Consider the following 15,922-nt stretch of genomic DNA (forward strand, 5'->3'; position numbering starts at 1 on the left):
CATATCACTGGAGATTAATTTTCCACACCGATTCACTGTTATGTGATATGGAATCCTTTGTGATCATTTGATTGATCCATTTTCTTTTGACGGTCGCCTTCGTAGATAGGTTTATCTAAAGTTTCTATCAAATGATTGCCAGAAAATTAACTGTTAGAAAATATACCTTTGACTATACGACGTGGAATGGTTACTCACCTCTGTACCCGGCTTCCCCGGTAATGGATTAGTCCCTCTGGTCCAGGAATTTGGCTATTAACGGTTTGTGTCCGATGTAGGTCGCCGCACATAAACACTTCATATTTCTGACTGTGGCAACTGATGAAAGTTCTTGTATACGAAAAAACCAAAAAGTACAAACACGAGAAGCATTACTTAATTGCATTTTGAATAGTTCAGCCTGCATAAATAACAGCAATGATAAGCATAGGCGAGTATCGCGCGCGATTCAAACATGAGCGGCGATATGCATTGAAGTCGAAGGTGGTGTTTTGAGATTACTCTTAGCATACGCTCTTAAGTGGCTGTAAGTCTGCGCGGGTAGCACAGTGGTGTTATTATCACTGTCTTTCCTACGCCGGGTGGAAAATGGTCGAGTCCCGTTAATGACACGAATAACTTTATTGACTTTTTTTTCAATTTGTGCCTGAATTAGTCGATTTTAGGTGTGGATAGCAAGTTCCTTCCTCCCGGAAATTGCTCCGAAAAGATCTAGGTTCGAATTTCTTCTAGGAGAAAGTTTTTATGGATTTTTTCACACCATGGTGAGTCAGCGGTCTAGGACGGGGGAACACCCAGTTCTCTCATAAATCAGATGATTGTTTTCTATTAAATATACTGACTCCTTAGCTTCCTTGGAACTTATTCTTAAAAGATATCTACGAATGACCCAAGCAGCCCCTTGTGTCATTCATAAATTTGTACATTTGGCCATGCCTAAAATTTTCTCCTGCACTGGAAATGCTGTGTAGGGAGAAAGTGATTCAGTTCTCAATTTTTTCTTTATGCAGAATTTTTTAAGTTACTTAAATTTTTTTTTTATATATTTAAATTACTTTAAAAATCGCGATATTTTAGGAGAGAGGTTGAAAAGTTCATAAAAAAAAACTTTATTGTAATAGATTAAATATTATATTGTTTTTTATTATTATTATTAAGAAACTTCGCCGAAGTTCATTGCGGAAGTTCTTGGTCGCACCGTGTGTTGACAACTTCCGGCCAAAAGCTGCTATACTGCAACCTGTGTGATTATGGAGTTGTTATACAGTATTCCGTTTTATATTCTGGAAGTTCCACATATAAAACTTAAAAGGCCGACATGGCTTCATCAACCTTCTGCTATGGTTATGTATTCTCTAGTCTTGGGGTCATATTTTTTAGTATGTGGGGGTAAGTTTCTTGCTGTTCTACGTCTAATTATGTATCAGAAGAATTAACCTTGTACTTTGAGCAGTGCAATATCAATAATTAGGCTAAATATCAGATTATGGGTACACCTCTGTACTTCGGCGATCAAAAGAGGAAGAAGGCAGTCCTGGCCGTGGCCAACGACCGGTTTTTTCCTTCCCGTATTTGCGTAAAAACAATCTTTTTCACTAAACAAATATGACTACTTGAATAGGAAAAACGTGGCCGTTCTTCGGCCACGAACGCGATGCTGTGACAAGATGTACTCATAAAATGGTGTATAGCCAATAATAAAAAATTAGTTTTACCCTAAACTGATTCCTTTGTGTTTAGGAATGAGTATTCGAGAATAGAGACTTTTCAAAGTGTTAGAATTCAGGGTAAAACATTGCAACGTTCTTAGTGTGCAATGAGATAAAATTTTAGGGAATACCGCCCATATACCAGGGAAAGAGGGGGTCCCCCATATCTCTCTCTCTCACACACACACACACAAAATAAAAAGTAAATAAAATAAATTTATTAAATAATACAAAAAAAATTAAATGTTCACATTCATATCACATAAAATAATTGTTAAGAAATACATACACAACCAAGAAAATACACCTTGTAGGGAATACAGGAATGAAAATTAGAACATCTGAATGCACTTAATTCTGCTAACCAAGAATCGAAAGAAACTGCATGTGAAATATGAAACAAAAGTGACATTCCAATCAACTATAAGGAAATTAGAACAAGGAAACGAAAACATTTCATGACTATGAAGAAATTCACGTATAAATAACACTGAAATTGATTTCTATAGAGACTTATTTTCTGGTCATTATAGATCAAGGTATAGTCTCAATTGAAGAGAGATTTGAGCAACATGTTGCTATTTTCGATTTTATTTATAATATCTCAGCATTTAAAAATTTGAAAGAACTTAAGAAATACTGTATAGATCTAGATATTGCTTTAAGAAACTCATGTCAATAGATATATTTGTCAATGATATTGATGAAGTATATTAGGCTTAGTGTCGAAGTTTGCAGATGATACCAAGGTTGTTAATGACAGTAATGGCAATGTGCTACTGCAACAGGAACTAGAAAATTTGGGCAGATGGGCTGAGAAGTGGCAACTGAAGTTTAACATTGACAAATGCAAAGTACTGCATATGGGTAGAAGTAACCCCAGAGAAATGTACCAACTGTGTGGTACTACACTCAAGGTGGTAGAAAATGAAAAAGACCTGGGAGTAATTGTGCAGTCAGACATGAAGTTTTCTGAGCACTGTAGACAGGCTGCCAGGTCATGGGGTTTTTTCAATGATATATAGGAATTTTGCTAGCAGGGAAAAGGAGGTAATTGTCACTCTGTATAAGGCAATGGTCAGGCCGTGCCCTGAGTACTGCATACAGGTCTGGAGGTCTCATTTTAGAAAGGATGTAGATTTGCTTGAGTGTGTACAGAGAAGGGCAACAGGATTGGTGAGGGGAATGAAGGGATCCTCTTACCAAGAGAGAGAGAGAGAGAGGCTTAAGTTCTGCAAATTGCAGTGGCTAGAGACTAGGCACCTGCGAGGTGATCTGATTGAGGTATATAAGGCCTTGAGTGAGTTGAGCACGCTGAATTCTGATGGATTGTTCCACTTGCTCATATTACAAACCTAAGGGGGCATAAATTCAAATTGAGGAAAGACAGATGTAGAATAGGTGTGCGGAAATTTGCCAGTGGGTGGTTAATTGCCGGAACAAATTTCCACCTGTCGTTTTGGAAGTTGATAGGTTAAATAAATATGAGGAGGAATTGGACAAACGTTTAGAGGGAATGGTTGTGTGAATTTTTTTTTTTTTTTTTGGCTGATGCTACATAAGCTGATATGCTTGCTTTTTTGCATCACATGCCACAATTACTTTTACTATTACTATGTCCTTTATTAACTTGGCCCAAATTTAAACAGTTCGACCAAGTAATTGCTACTACACTAACTGTCCCAGCTTGTTTGAAATAAACTTCAGTCGTTTAGTAAAAATAAATGTAGTGGTTTCGTACTCTAAACAACCACAGTTTCTGCAGTTGTTTATAATATGAAAACAGGTGATAGCAAATGATATGATGAAGTTAAAATATTTTGTAATAATTTATATACAATAATTTATCATGTGTAACCCCATTACAATGTTTGAATATGATATGTAAAATTCATGGTTCCTTTCCAAATCTAAGTATTGCTTTAAAAATTTTATTAACAATTACAATTGCCTCATCAGAGCAAAGTTTCTTCAAATTGAAATCAATAAAAAAACTATCTAAAAACTACAATGACTCAAGAGAGGTTGTCTAATTTGGTATTACAGTTGATAGAACACAAATTATGTGAAAATCTTGATCATAACAACATAATTAGTGATTTTGCTGAAATGAAGGCAAGAAAAATAAATTTCATGGAATTAAAAACATAATTCATAAATTATTATATATTATTTTATTACTGATCCAAACATTACCAGCCCATCAACAGAGCACCCAGACTTTCGCAATAATAATTAAATTCAGTCATCCTTGATATTTTGCTGACTTTCAGTCATATGAAAACTATAGCTTTACACATATTTTTTGATTTTGTCATTATGAAGATATATTTGTGAAGGTAGGAGGATAGAATATATTTTATTTAACAGTTTGTTAACTTGATTTATAACTTTTAGATATATGGTATGTGGGCCTCCATTTGTATTATTACTCCCCTCCCCAGGCCCTGCAACTGTTAGGCAGCGGGCCTGAATTTAGGAACCAGTGACTTACGTGGTAATGTTTTAGCTGCTGTTGCTTTTATAAAGGATTCCAACACAGTTTCTATCAAGTTAAAAAAAATATTAAATGTTATTTGTTTTTTAATTTTGATAAAATTGAAATGAGCAGATCTACAGTATAAAATAATGAAACAGTGTTATACTAGACATGATAATAATAATATGAATGATAGAAAAGAGATTGGTTTGTAAGTTCAGCAAAAAACAAAACAAAAAAGCATCAAGGTATCAGATGGACATTGATTCAGACTGGCAGTGGGTAAAATTAAAGCAAGCTGGAGTGAACATATGAATTTGCCTGTTCATTACTGTTTGCAAAACAGGCATGGACAAACAGACAATTTTATATCATTGGCTTAAGAACTGAGATTCTGTAAGAAAAAGTATATACAAGTACTTTTTCTGACAGAAAAAGAATATAAATAAAAATAGACATTATTGAGATTAGAACCGAGACCACGTATATATATGAAATGATCGGGGACGTGTTTATAGTTAACCTGCTGTTAACTATTGAATATAAATATCAATTTAGATTTTCAGATTGTTTATATGAAGTATAAATAAATGACAGTACACAGAAAACAAATGGCATAATTAGAAACACCAGTGGTTGCACTGGTGGAGACATTTAGACTTTAAGGGGAAAAAAAAAAAAGCTAAATGTGCCTAATGATTGAATATAAACATCAATAAACATGTATTTAGCTTTTCAGATTGTTTATGTGACATATACACTAAGTGATCACTGAATTATGACCACCTACTTAATACTTTGTAGGCTAATACTTTTGGCCTCAGTACAGCAGCTATTCGACGTGGCATTGATTCAATAAGATGTTGGAAGCATTCAGGAGGTATAGCCAACCAAGCTGTGTGTAATGTGGTCAGGTATGGAGGTGATTGGTGTATCCAGATGCCTGATATGCCTCCAAAGTGTCTCACAAGTGCTCTATGGGACTGATATCAGGGGGAGTTTGGAGGCCAATCGATATGCTGGAAGTCAGAACTGTGTTCCTCAAACCATTCCTGCACAACAAGTGCCCGATGGCTCAGCGCATTGTCATCTTGGAAGACACCATTGCCATTTGGGAAAAAGTGTAACATAGCAGGGTGTACATAGTCAGCAAAGCAGTTGACGATAGCGGGTGTCCCGAATGCCAAGCAGTTCTAGTAATCAGGCGATTTTTCTGTGATTACAAGTGATTTTCAGAGTCTAAAGCGGATTCTCTCTGTATATAAATATATATAGGTGCTTAAAAAGTATTAGCACAAAAGGTCCTAAGAAAGGAAAGACATCAAAGGGTGACACGAGTAATTACAGACCAGTTAGTTTAACTTCTGTTACGGGTAAAATAATGGAGTCACTGGTTAAAGATGCATTGCAGATCATCTAGACAAGACTGCAGCAATAATTCAGACACAGCATGGGTTTGTTAAGGGAAAGTCTTGTCTGACAAATTTGATAGGATATTGTGATGTGGTTACAAAGGAACTGGAGGCAAAAAGTAATTTTGATATCATATATTTGGATTTCAGGAAAGCTTTTGACACTGTTGCGCATGGAAGACTATTGTATAAATTGGAGCAGAATGGTATTAAGGGTAAGTTTCTACAATGGATAAAAGGATGATTGAGTGGGAGAAGACAGAGGGTGGTAATCAATGGGTGCTGCTCTTTGTGGACTAATGTTATTAGTGGAGTCCCACAGGGTTTGGTGTTGGGTCCACTGTTGTTTTGTATATTTATCAATGATATTGATGATGGTATATCAGGCTTAGTGTCGAAGTTTGTAGATGATACAAGGTTGGCAGGGTTGTTAATGACAGTAATGGCCTTGACAAATGCAAAGTACTGCATATGGGTAGAAGTAACCCCAGAGAAACATACCAACTGTGTGGTACTACACTTAAGGTGGTAGAAAATGAAAAAGACCTGGGAGTAATTGTGCAGTCAGATATGAATTTTTCTGAGAAATGTAGACAGGCTGCCAGGCAGGTCATGGGGGTTTTGTCAATGATTTATAGGAATTTTGCTAGCAGGGAAAAGGAGGTGATTGTCCCTCTGTATAAGGCAATGGTCAGGCCATGCCTTGGGTACTGCATACAGGTCTGGAGGCCCCATTTTAGGAAGGATGTAGATTTGCTTGAGCGTGTACAGAGAAGGGCAACAAGATTGGTGAGGGGAATGAATGGATCCTCTTACCAAGAGAGGCTTAAGTTCTGGAAATTGCAGCATCTGGAGACTAGGCACCTGCGAGGTGATCTGATTGAGGTGTACAAGGCCTTGAATGGGTTGAGCACGCTGAATTCTGATGGGATCCTTCCACTTGTTCAGATTACGAACCTAAGAGGGCATAAATTCAAATTAAGAAAAGACAGATGTAGAATAGATGTACGGAAATTTGCCTTTAGCCAGCGGGTGGTTAATCGCTGGCACAAACTTCCATCTGTCATTGTGGAAGTTGATAGGTTAAATAAATTTAAGGAGGAACTGGACAGGCATTTGGAGGGAATGGTGTGATTTTTTTTTTTTTTTTTTTTTTGGCCGATGCCGCATAAGCTCATACACTTGCTTTCTTGCATCACATGCCACTACTACTACTATGTAGTTCCGAGATCAACATTTTAAAAAATTATCAAGTATATTGCTTGTAATATTTGCGTTATATGCATTTATCCAAAGTCTAGTCATCACTCAGTACAGTATTAGACATTGTGCATAACGGACAGTTTACTTGAACATTGTATCGTATTAATGCAACCAATGCAGTTACATTTTCAAAGAGTTAATAATGGCCGATAAGAATGAAAAAGCAACAATGTCTGGGCGCAGTACGAAGACTATATATATAAGAAAAAGACAATTTGAAAATTAAATTAGATGTTTTGAAGTGAATCGATTCTGGTCAAAGACAAGCGGATGTGTGCCATAATTTAGGACTTGCAAGTTTAACTATAAGAACAATTATAAAAAAAATAAAGAATTAATTTTAGCAGTGGGAAAGATAGCCGTTCCACTGCAAGCAACTAGGGCTAGGCCGACTATTAGGATTGAAATGGAAAGACTTTAACTAATTTTATTGAAGATAATATCCAATGCAGAATTCAGTTAAGTTAAATATTATAAAAGAGAAAGAGATTAGCCAAGATGATGATCTGAAGAAAACCCACCTAAAAAAAAAAAAAAATGTGAAACCATTTAAAACTGGTAAGGGCTGGTTGAATAGATTTAAAATCCAGGGAGAAGCCGCAAGTGCAGATGAAGGAGCTGAAACTTTCAAAAAAGAACTTGTTAAAATTATTGAAGAGAGATATTATGTGTTATACTTCTCAACAAGTTTTTAACATAGATGAAGCAGGACTTTTGTGGAAATAAATGTGTAAAAGAAGTTTCATATTGAAAGAAAAAAAAAACATGCCCGGTTTCAAAGCAGGGAAGGATCGGTTGACTTTATTATTGGGTGGTAACGCTGCAGGGAATTTAAAATTAACACCCCTTTTAGAGGGCTAAAGTTCAACCCAAAATTGACACATTTTTCATGATTAAATTCATCAATTACATTAAATCAATTTAGATCAATTAAATTCATGATTTTAATTGTAATTTTAAGTTTAATTTTGATACGTAAATAGTTACCACATAATTATATACGTATGTAATGCAGAAAATTTTATATGTACAAATATTTGAATATTAAATATTTTGACCGACATTTGTGCATCTTTTCACTACTGTTTATTATTGATTAGAAAATATCCTATGGCACCGACTGCAACTTACAAATACATATGTTACCTTATGGGAATACGGCGCTCGCTTAGCACGGATTCACTTAGCCCTCTGTTTTTCTGGAACGAATTATGAGCGTTAAGCGGGGGTTACCTGTATAACATTTATGAAAAAGCTACAGAATTACAAAATAAAATCTTGGCTTCCTTCTGAACAACATCAAGAAAAATGAAAAATACCAAAATATGAAACTCTCTAACCTAGACTAGGCGTATTATAGTCTAAGCTGCTCTTGCGCCAATAACTCTCAAGCAACAACAATGACAATAGCGGAGCCCACTGATACGTTGTTCCACATGCACCAGGGGTCCAAGTTCTTTCCAGTGAAACATGCCCCAACACCATACAACTGCCTCCACAGGCCTGAACTTTTGATACCATGCATGATGGATCAAGAGCCTCATGTTGTTGATGCCAAATCCGTACACAACCATCCATGGTGTGGAGTAAATAACATGACTTATCTGACCAGCACAGTTTCTTCTAACTTCCAACTTGCATGCTCTTTGCACCAGGCGAGTCTTTTACACTGATGAATCTTGGTTAGGAGAGGATGATATAGGAGTCGTCTGCTGATATAGCCCATATGTGCAACGTGCGACACATGGTCATGCCAGATATTGTTCCAGGTTGGCCTATGGAAAGTCAACTCTTCGACAGTGCTACACCTGTTCACCTGTACGAGTTGTCAGACCCGGTGCTCACCTCTAACATCAGCCTTTCGCCGACCTTTGCAGTTTTGCCATCGGGCCGTTGTTTGATCATTTGCATGCCAGTCATGGTACACAGTTTAACTATGGCGGTTCTCGAACATCCCACCAGTTCAACCGTTCGGGAAATTGAGGTACCAGCTCGTTAATCACCCACAATCTATCCTTTATCAAAGTCTGATAAATCCTTCCTTTTACCCATCATGCTCGGAAATTTACTACCTACTGAACCACTGGCACCTTATTTATGCTACATAGGTTGACTAACTCTGCACTCTCGTACCTCACGTGGTCAACGGGTCGCATTCAGTTTTCATAGGGGTGGTCATAATTCAGTGATCACTCAATGCATATAGATGGTAGTACAATAATTGTGTCAGTACAGCTGGAAAAGAAATTTCATAATTGGAAATGCTGAAAGCAACATTTGACTGGAAGTGAAATTTTATGATGTTGCTGGATGCAACATTGGACCACAAAGGGTTAAATATATATCAAACTATTCACTTCCACAACACCAGATAGAGGTTTGTTGGAACAGTAAACTACTCTCTGGCTGAAAGAAAATTTCCGCATATCTATTCTGCAGCCACCCTTCCTTGGTTTTAATTATGTGTTGTCTAATCAAGGGTAAGAATGTCATCAACATTTAGCTTACTTAATCCATTCAAAGCCTTAAACACCTCAATAAGATCTCCTTGCAGGTGCCTCCTTTCCAGAAGCTGCCTTTTGTTCCTCCTCACTAATCATTGCTTTTCACTGCACCTGATCGAACAGATCCACATCCTTCCTAAAATGAGACTTTTAGACACCTGTATGCAGTATTCAAAGTATGGCTTAACCATTACTGCATGCAGCGGAATAATTGCATCCTGATTCCTGTATTCCTGTATGTCATCGACAAGCCTCCATGAGTTGCTCTAGTAGACCATCTGCACAAATTTGACATAATGGGGTACTTAGATTTTAAGCCAGAGGCAATCAAAAAAAAAAAAAAATGGGATTCCAAATTAGAAAGTTTCTGACAAGAAATATCAGAGAAGAATATATCCAAAAGTATCCACCTGTGTGACAAAAGGAACCACTTAGTGAATAGTTAGGACAACTGAGATGGGCACTGGGATTTACAATTGAGATTTTGTTAGAAAACTGGGGTTTGGCAGTTTGTGAAAATGGACATCACTCAGATTGGAACTGAGACTGTTTTATATTTGTGAACTGAATGAAGAAGTTTTTGGCAGTGTTTTTTTTTTTTAATTCAGATAAATTGTTCTTTTAGTTTGAGTATTCATGATGCATTCAGTAGATTTTTTGGATATGGTGTACACACAGCAAGAATATACCCAGCTCTTTGACATAATGTGGCCCCATGCATACACACTATTTGGACTCCCTCTAGTCATTAGCTAGCAGAGTAGAGGCAACAAAATTATACGCTGTTGCTTAAAGAGTAACGAATACATATATTATCTGGATGTTGCTTAGAGAGATACAAATATTATCTGGATATTGCGTAAGGAGTTACCAATAATTTCGGTCTAGTTGATTATCTAGTGGTCTGCTTACAAATACTGATTTAGTGCTATATCCTTGAAATATCAAGAATATTGGATTTCATCATGCCTATCATAACTTCAAAATATTTAACTCATGCTGCATGTGAAAGAGAAGTGGGGGTTGTTGGAGCTTTGATCTGAAGGCTAAATATGAGTTTCTCCAATTCAAGCCTCCAGTAAGCAAAGTGGCAGTATTGCACCAGATGAGCATCATCTGCCAACTATTATTGCCTGGCAACACTGGGTGGCATTTTTTTGTTAATATGGATGTCACAACGTGCCCCTCCTTACATTGGTTCACACTTGGGTGGTCAACTCTAGTAGATTACGTGAAGTGTTTTTGGCTTTGTATATTGAGAAAACCCAAGGTTACTAATTGTGGAAGTATCAGCAGAGGATCTGGTTGCTGCAGAATGACTGGACTTCACTAAAATTTGTTTCGCTTGACTCACAAGTGGGACCTGAATATCATTTCCATCAGCATTTTAGACTCCAATTGGCAAGCCCTAAGCATCTTATCTGCACTGCTCAGAGACCTTTATGTTGGATTTTTTCATTTTCCATCACCTTGAGTGTGGTGCTACCGAGTTGGTATGTTCTTTTGGGATTAGTGCTGCCCATGTGCAGTACAGCTTAAGTAAAATTTGCCTTATGTAAGCTCCCCAACTTACATAAGGTTTGCATTTCGTGGAACTCTACATAAGTTGAATTTTACGTAAGTCAGAATTTCCCTAAATGCTTATGCAGCACTCGCAACTATGTGCGCTGAATTAGATTGAAGCAAAAAAAGAAACGTTCGATGAACATGTAAATAGAATTTTTTATCTTATGCGCAGGAAAAATTACAAAAGTGGACAAAATTATGAAATTACAGAAAGAGAGAGTAGACAGGCATAACGTCAGCAAGTTTTACCTTTCAAGCATCATTGCCAGAATTAACTCTCCAGCTGATAAGTACACTGCTGCGGTAGCCGAGGGCCGTGGAGATTTAGAATAGGTTTTCTCCACACATCACAAAATTTCTCTGTAACTGCAGAATCAGCACTGGAAACTTCGCCGTATACTTTAATGTTTTGGAAACCAGCGCAATGCTTGAACCTATTAAACCACCTGTTGCTTGCCACGAACTTTGTTTAGGTTTTGCTGTACAGCAAGGCGCCTCTGTAGCCAGGTGGGCTGGTGCAGCAGTGCATAGCACGTGCTTCTTGATTAGACCGGGGGTTCGAGCCTGTGAGCCACCAAATACGAAGGATGTGGAAAGGTCAGGGAATGACCACTGCATATCCCCAGAGCAATATGGCCTTAGTTGCTAATGTTCCTATATAACAACAGCTGTACAGCAATACCTCGCTTAGCACGGCCTCAAACAGCACAGGTTTCACTATAACACGGTTTTCAATTAAGTTTAAGTCAAAAATTTACTGTACATATTAAGTCATTCAACAGCCTGGTCATGTACTCTACATATATGCTGCAGTGCCAACTCATTGTCTCATATGCACATGTGCAAATAAATGTGCCTGAGGGGAGCTATTGGCAGAAACGTGGCTTCAACCTAATCAAGACACACTCTTCTGCTCAGCTATTGCTGATTACCACATGCTGTCTGCCTCCAGGGAGCAATCTAGAGGCGGTGGAGTAGCCATACTGTACAACACCTCCCTATTCTCATATGAGAATTCGACCTCAACTACAACTCAAGCTTTCGAAGCGATTATAGTCTCGCTACGCTTCCACTCCAGCCACATTGATATCGCATCTGTGTATATTCCCCAGGGCCTACAATTGAAATTATTGAAGATCTAGGGAACTGGCTCTTAAACCATCTTCGTCCGTCTGCACAACGCCTTGTTTGTGGTGATTTTAACCTGCCTCCAAACCGACATTACCTCTTTATCAGGCTCTGCGAGTTCTTCAAATCTATCAACATGACACGGGTCAATGAGAACCCCACCAGGGGATTGAACCTACTGGATCTCGCTTTTGCTTCAAACACCATGCACAGCTGAGGATGATCCCATCGCATTCTTCCTGTCCGATCCCCAGCCCATAGTTTTGACATGGTCATTGCAGGTGCCAAACTTCAACATCCCTGACAACAAAATAGTCAAATACGTTTCAGCACCTAAATACCTTAATCCCCAACTCTGTGTAGAAGCAGCATCCTGCGTTCCTTGGGATGTCCTCATTGACTGTGACCTCAGCCTCGCAGTGACACTCTTGTCTAACTGGATTAAATCCGTCACCGACTATGCTGCCACCAAACGAGTAACAGTAACTTTCCATTCCAGATCGTGGTGGACCGCTGACCTCAACAACAGCTTCAAAATGAAACAAGTCCTACATAAGAAATGGAAGCAAACGAATGGCAGTCAAGACAGAATCGCCTTTTCCCGCGCCAGGGCCCACTTTAATTGAAAGAAAGCTGCTGCAATCCAAGTAAATCTTAACCGCACTCTGAGGAAAGGAAAGCCATTCTATGCTGCCCCACGTGGTGGATTCAATCACATGCTTGATCCTCAAGAATGGCTCAAATACATCGCCAGGTTTTCAAATATAATCACAGTCCCATCTACAGTTGTCCAGCCCAACTATGAAAATCCTTCAGATGTCCTAGGGACTATCCAGATCACGAAACAGGAGCTCATACGTGCCATCAGTTCCCTTCCCACAACAGCCACTGTTGGGGAGGATGGAATTCTGCAATTTATGATCAAATGCTTAAGCACATTCATCATAGACCCTCTTCTCTCGATCTACAACAGATGCCTCGCGGAGCATTATTTCCCACCCCAGTGGAATAAGTACAGAGTGTACCCCATCCCTAAAAACCAATTTGCCACAAACGTCAGCCAGTTCAGACCCATATCAGTTGCCTCTTGTCTGTTAAAAACTCTTGAAAAGGCTTTGCTACCCACAATCACTCAACAAATCCTCCAGATGAAACCACCTGAAATCCACTATGCCATTGCAGGAAAATCAGGCGCCTCTGTAGCCAGGTGGGAAGGAGCAGCAGTGCATAGCACACGCTTCTTGATTAGACCGGGGTTCGAGCCCGTCACCACCAAATACGGAGGATGCGGAAAGGTCATTCAGGGAATGACCACCGCATATCCCGGAGCAATATGGCCTTAGTTGCTAATGCTCCTAAAAACCAAATAACAACAACAGCAGGAAAATCATCAATCACTAACTTGGCAGCCACCACTGAACGCATTCTCTCAGCATTCGAACAAAGAGCTGAGCTAGCAACCACGTATCTAGACATAAGCGCAGCCTTTGATGCCGTGTCGATCCCGCCTTTGCTCCTCCTACTTAAGGAGAAATTTCACATTCGAGGTGATATGCTGTGCTTTTTGGAATCTCTTCTCTGTCACAGGGTACTTATTCTCCATCGGCAACAACACACCCTATCCTGCGACATTACTGCTGGAGTACCGCAGGGGGGGGTGTCCTATCCGGTGTCCTGTTCACAGCTATCATCGTGCCCATTATTGCCTCAACGAATGGTCTCCTATGCTATGCCGATGACCTTAAACTGCTGACTCAAATTAACCCTGGCGACAATCCCGTTCAGCTCAGCAACAAGATCAATTCCCAACTTAAGGATCTAGAATTGTACCTGGCAAACTTCAATCTAAAAATCAACCCAGTGAAGTTTGCCCAGGTTATATTCTCCCTTAAATCCATGCCGACAGTACTCAACGTTTCATTCGCAGGAGTACGAATACCAAATGTACCCTCGCACACAGACCTTGGCATTTTGTTTGACCAAAAGTTGTCCTTTCTCAACCAGATCAACAAAATCAGTACCAAATTCTCTCGTCTATGGTGGATCTCAAAGCAGCAGCTGCTACACGTCCGACATCCTGTCACTGTTAAAAGGTTCATCACCTCCACCGTCTACCCCGCCATTCTCTATGGTGCAGAAATATGGGCCTCCGCTGCACATACAAACCTCAAGCGGGTGTACACCGCTGAATACTGGTTACTGAAATGGGCCAATAACAAGCTTCGTCTACCTCCCACTACCACAACCACCATGATGGCACAAGCACTCGACATCCCGAGGTTGAAGTTCCTGATCGTAGAAAAGAGGCTGGTCTTCACAGCCAAACTCATCACAAGCCAGATATCATCTCCAAATATTTGGAACGCTTGCTCCTGGAGGATTCCACAGCCAAGCCTGAGGTCGGTACCAGCACTCGTGGCTCACCACAACAGGCTTGCACTCACTGAGAGATTTCTCCCTAAGCAGATGCTCCCCGCCCTCAATCGTGTGGACGCCGACATCGACAGCATAATAAGTAAGAAGAAGGACAGACACAACTTTATCAAAGCCCTTGAACCCTGATGTATTGTAAAGTTGTATTTACTTCTGTATTTTTGTCTAGCTCTGTGTTTTTATGCTGTATTTGTATTTCTTTTGCATTTGTGATCGGTATTTTGTAGCCTTTTTGTATGTGTTCGCTGTATTTCGTAGCCATTTGTATTTGTACGCCGTACATATCTTATTTATATGTGAACCCCTGGCGCTTGTCGCCATGATGGGATATTGTGCTGTAACTCTACTTCACAATAAAGATTTATTTATTTACCTAAATAAACAATAAAGGTTTTTTCTCATCTCTAATGATGTTACCTTTCATTGATAAAATTTTTGCAATATTTTTAATTTAAAATCCTTTTAATTGGCTCTCAACTGCAAATTGTTTATAGATTTATTATAATTTGTTTATAGACTGTTTTTCTGGTATGCATTCAATTAAAACCCATTATAATTATGTCTCAATCAAGTACAGTTTCATATAACAGGGAACAGTTTCGGTACCAATTATCAGTGCTATGCGGGGTATTGCTGTACTTATCCTTAATATCTTCATAAATACTTCTTGCTTTTACTTGAATGGCCATTAGACTCTGTGCACTTGCTTCTGAATATGATTTTCTATCCATATTATTAATAGCTTTTCCATCTTTGATATAGCAGCTGAAAGCCCAGGGACTCACATCTGGTGAGTATGGGCTTGGCACACCTAGGGTCCCAAACTGGATATCATCATTCTTCTCTTTCTTGGTGATTCGTTTCTACTTCTGACTCCCCCCCCCCACTCTCTCTCTCTCTCTCTCAGGGTAACTCTGGAAGATTTTTTTTTTTTTTTTTTGGCTGGTAAGCCTCAGGCTTACCAGCCAAAACAAAAAAAAAAAAAGCCTCAGGCTTCCTTTCACCATATGGCTAAAAATAATAATAAAGCTGTTTTGTGATCACTGTTAAATCTTAAATGCGTTGATCCTTTAACATATTCTTTTATATGTGCACTGTCCTTTAAAACTCTTTTGCAGCCTCAGAGTTTAATTGTAAAGAAAAAATTACATTCAATCTGAAAACACCAGGTGGCTTGAAACCAGATGCGTTTTCGAATTAATGTGTTTCTGAAGGTTTTTTTTTGTATCTTAAAACTTTAATATTTCTGTTTCTAAATTCCTTAGCTTTCTAATGATATGCTATATATCCACATTATCCCATTTATTACTTGAGAAAATTTCCTTTATCACATGTTCATATTTTCCACTATCCTGGAAAACCCACTGTACTTCGGCAATTTTCAGAGGTTTGAAAGTTTTTCCTCTAGTATGGAACTAGGTGAAGCTC

At 38.7% G+C, this 15,922-nt stretch overlaps 1 protein-coding gene across 1 annotated transcript in view; it reads left to right on the top strand.

Moving 5' to 3' along the window:
• Positions 1 to 1,205: 1,205 nt before the first annotated feature.
• Positions 1,206 to 15,922, top strand: part of LOC150087332 (oligosaccharyltransferase complex subunit ostc-B-like) — a 54,609-nt gene continuing 39,892 nt past the window's right edge. The window contains exon 1 of the mRNA XM_090371140.1: positions 1,206 to 1,389. Within this exon, the coding sequence (XP_090227266.1) occupies positions 1,251 to 1,389 (139 nt within the window). The 5' untranslated portion in view covers positions 1,206 to 1,250. The remainder of the gene's footprint in view (positions 1,390 to 15,922) is intronic.

Source organism: Mastigoproctus giganteus, chromosome 4, assembly GCF_048544385.1.
Source record: "Mastigoproctus giganteus isolate SK-2022 chromosome 4, ASM4854438v1, whole genome shotgun sequence".
Lineage (NCBI taxonomy): Eukaryota > Metazoa > Arthropoda > Arachnida > Uropygi > Thelyphonidae > Mastigoproctus > Mastigoproctus giganteus.